Source organism: Babylonia areolata, chromosome 34 (assembly GCF_041734735.1).
Source record: "Babylonia areolata isolate BAREFJ2019XMU chromosome 34, ASM4173473v1, whole genome shotgun sequence".
NCBI lineage: Eukaryota > Metazoa > Mollusca > Gastropoda > Neogastropoda > Buccinidae > Babylonia > Babylonia areolata.
The window spans coordinates 22,925,005-22,928,839 of record NC_134909.1 but is presented as its reverse complement, the minus strand read 5'-3'; the positions used below and the strand labels follow the sequence as shown (position 1 = coordinate 22,928,839).

The 3,835-nt window shown below is 42.2% G+C and overlaps 1 protein-coding gene across 4 annotated transcripts in view; it reads right to left on the bottom strand.

Moving 5' to 3' along the window:
* Positions 1-510: 510 nt before the first annotated feature.
* The window catches only part of LOC143277394 (uncharacterized), a 12,190-nt gene continuing 8,865 nt past the window's right edge, over positions 511-3,835 (bottom strand). For 3 of the 4 annotated variants that reach the window (XM_076582182.1, XM_076582185.1, XM_076582184.1), the window contains exon 6: positions 511-3,729. In XM_076582182.1, the coding sequence (XP_076438297.1) occupies positions 3,626-3,729 (104 nt within the window). In that variant the 3' untranslated portion in view covers positions 511-3,625. The remainder of the gene's footprint in view (positions 3,730-3,835) is intronic. The other variant, XM_076582183.1, reaches the window with a different exon arrangement.

Below are 3,835 nucleotides of genomic sequence, written 5' to 3'. Positions count from 1 at the left end.
TTAAATATCAATAACAGTAGGCTCTACATGTCTTAAAACTTGCATTCTTAAAAAGCAGCAAATTTTCACTGTAAAACAGCTTCCTCAGGCAAGGGTACCCTTGTTTGTTTGAATACAAGCTTTCAGACATGAAGAGCCTACTGTTGTATATATATATATATATATATATATATATATATATATATATATATATATTATAATAAAGTGCTTATCTTAGCGCAGATTCCAATGAGGAACGTGTCGCTTTTCAAATCCCACACAAGAAGAAGAAAACAAGTCACGGCTGTTGAAAGTGAAATCAGCAGCAGAAGCGGAGATGCAGCGAAGTATTTCTGCTGGCGGAATCAGTCACGCTTTGCAATTATAATGTGTGCACACTTTACATTTATTTGCTTATTTATCATCATTGCTGTCTTATTTTTATTTTATTTTTTTATTTTTTTTTTTTTATTTTTTTTATTATTATTATTATTATTATTACTATTACTACTACTACTACTACTACTACTACTACTACCACCTTTTTCTATATTATACTATATTATAATTTTTTTTTTATGTAAGCTTATCTATTATTTATTCCCCCTTTTTTTTCTTTTTTTTCTCTTTTTTTTCTCAAGGCCTGACTAAGCGCGTTGGGTTACGCTGCTGGTCAGGCATCTGCTTGGCAGATGTGGTGTAGCGTATATGGTTTTGTCCGAACGCAGTGACGCCTCCTTGAGCTACTGAAACTGAAACTGCACTCTGGTGCACGTCAAAACTTGTGGGACGTAGTTAGTTGTGTAAGCTTGAAGTGTGTGTGTGTGTGTGTGTGTGTGTGTGTGTGTGTGCTTTACGGTGTGTTTATGTGGGTGGATGTATATGACTCTGTGTGTGTGTGTGTGTGTGTGTGTGTGTGTGCGCGCGCGCGCGCGCTATATAGTTGAGTACGTGGCTGCAGAGTCAACAGTGACATTCTGCAGAACTGCTCCACGTGTGCCTTGTAGGCTGCACAGCTCCACATGACCTTGGCGGTAGTTTTTCAACAACCATGCATCAAGGTCGCGACAAAAAACAAAAAAAACAAAAGGCCAGCAAAAAAAAAAGCAAGAACAAAAAGAAGTGTAAATGGAATCCCCGCTCTGCACGATCGCAGATCAATTCTATGGCAGCGCGCACAAGTGGCCCTTAGTCTTGTATACTGCTGTATACAGTGACGTAATCGATACTGACCACATCACACACACACACACACACACACACACACACATATATATATATATATATATATATATATATATATATATATGGGGTCACCATGCAATGTTCTCTCCACTGTGGCGCTAGCTCGGTCGGTGTATTCAATATCAATGGCAGATCCATTATCCCAGTTACAAATTCCTGTATCGCCACAGATCTATACACTTGTATATCATTCAATGTTGATTGCAATCTATGTTAGACTCTATGCTAGACTCCTTTTCGGTCACAGACCTGTATCTACACACTTAATAATAATAATAATAATGTACATTTATATAGCGCCCTTTCTCTCAAAGAGCTCAAGGCGCTTTACATAACTTGAAACATTTATGACCACTCTTTCTCAAAAAACCACTCCACATACACCCAAAGTGAGCTGACATGGGTGGTGTTGGAGAACAAGGAAGCTGAGAGTGCTTATAGGTAGGTTTTTAAAAGATGAGTTTTTAGTGATGAGCAAAAAGCAGAAATAAGCTTAGAATCAGATGCACGGATATGATGAGGAAGATTGTTCCAGATGTGAGGAGCAGCAAAGAAGAAAGAACGTTCACCATTGGTTCTTGCATTGACACGAGGAAGTTTCAAAAGGTAACAGTCAGAGTAAAAGCCGAGATTTCTTGGGGGAGTGTAAATTCAACGTCAGCTTCTCGGTCACAGATCTTCGTGTGAATCGCCACACATCTGTGCTATTTCTGTGGCGTCACATCATTTCTGTAGTTCAATACTGATAACAGATTGTTGTCAATGTTCCTGTGTGATCACGAATATATTTTCCTGTACGGCAGTTTTCATTATCTATCATAGACCTACATATGTCTGAAATAGTCTGTTACCACACATGAATATAGATCTTCATAATCTGTGTGTTGTTTTTCAATGTTTGGTGTGTCACGGTTTGCATGTGGTGCCGTTATCCTTGAACTGCTGTTATCTGAACTTGCAGACAGGAATAATAACAGATCCCCGCTCAACTTTCAGCCGAGTGACGTAAAGTGCCGATGCAGTAGTCTTTGTCGTCAGCACTCGTTCTGAAAACATTCCATGAAGGAGACAGTCCAGTGTCTCATCCGTTACACTGAGTGACGAGATCTATTCAAGAGGAGATCAGTGTCAAGTAAATCCATGCGTTCTGCACTCAGGCAGGAACGTTAAGATCAGATCAGGCCCTGCGGGAAAAGACAATGAGATAGAGATTTAAGTAAAATCAGCTCAGCTCAGCTCAGGCCCATAACTAGTCGTTGGGGGAAACCTGAGGACCGCAGACGCAACCTCCCTTCTCCATCTGTCTCTGTCAGCAGCCGCCGGCAGCAGCTCACGTATATGGAGTCCGGTCCATTGTTTGATGTTCTCATGCCAGTTCTTCCGCTGTCTTCCTCTTCTTCTCCCGCCCTCGATGATGCCTTGCATGATTGTTTTGGACAGACTGGTGTGTCGAGTGTTGTGCCCAAACCATATCAGCTTGCGTCTCTTCACAGTTGAGAGGAGAGGTTCCTGAGGTCCAGCAAGGTTCTTAGTTCTGCTCCTTACATATTCATTGGTCCTGTGCTCGATCCGGGAAATTTGAAGGAGCTTCCTCAGGCATTTGTTCTCGAAGGCCTGGATCTTCCTTTCAGTTTCGGCCGTCAGTGCGCATGCCTCGCAAGTAAAATTATGAATAGACAAATGAACAAATAGATAAGTTAATCAATTAATAGATTAGAATGATAAATAAAAGCAGAAATAAAAGTGAAAACAGATAAATGAAAGAAACAGAATAAGATCAAGAAAACACAATTATATGAGTGATATTGTCAATTACAATAATGATGATATGAACGATTAAATGAAATAAATGATAGTAATTACACGGGTTGCCAGCGCGGTATCATCTGGGGAGTACTCATTTTATTTTGGAAGACTCGACTGAGGTTTTATCTTTAAATTTATAATTATTTCGCTCTGTTTCTTGGCGTGTATATTATTTTTTGGTAACAGAAAAGACGGGCCGGTCAGATCTACATTGATTCCTCATTAATTAGACATTCGATTCGCGCAGTTCAAGGTTTTTTTCCAGAATAACGATAATGGTCGAGGTTAACGGCTCCACACACGTGTGTATGTATGAGTCGGTTGCAGGCAGCCCCAGAACTCCGAAGAATATTCATGGCAGAAGTTACGTATGCCGTGTGTGTGCGTGTGCGCACGCGCGCGCGTATCTGTGTGTGCGTGTCTGTGTGTGTGTTGTGTCATGTGTGTGTGTGCGCGTGCGTGTGTTGTGTCACTGGTGATGATGATGATGTGTGTGTGTGTCGGTGTCAAGTGTGTGTCTGTGTGCTTCTTTCACATTCCCGGCTGGGCGCGACGTGACCTTCACCTTGTTGAAGGGGGTCAAGGCCGGGCGGTCTCAAGGCCCGGGGTTGTCAGGGGGCGGGGGGTCGGGCAGGATGAAGATGTCCCCGTTGCCAACAGGCTGGTTGATGCCCCCGACGCTGTCTCCTGTGGGTGCACCTGTTCACCAAACATGGCCACACTGACACCACCATCACACCCACCACTCACAGACAACCGGTACTGACCAGCAACAGCAGCAGCAGCAGTAGAAGAAGCAGTGGCA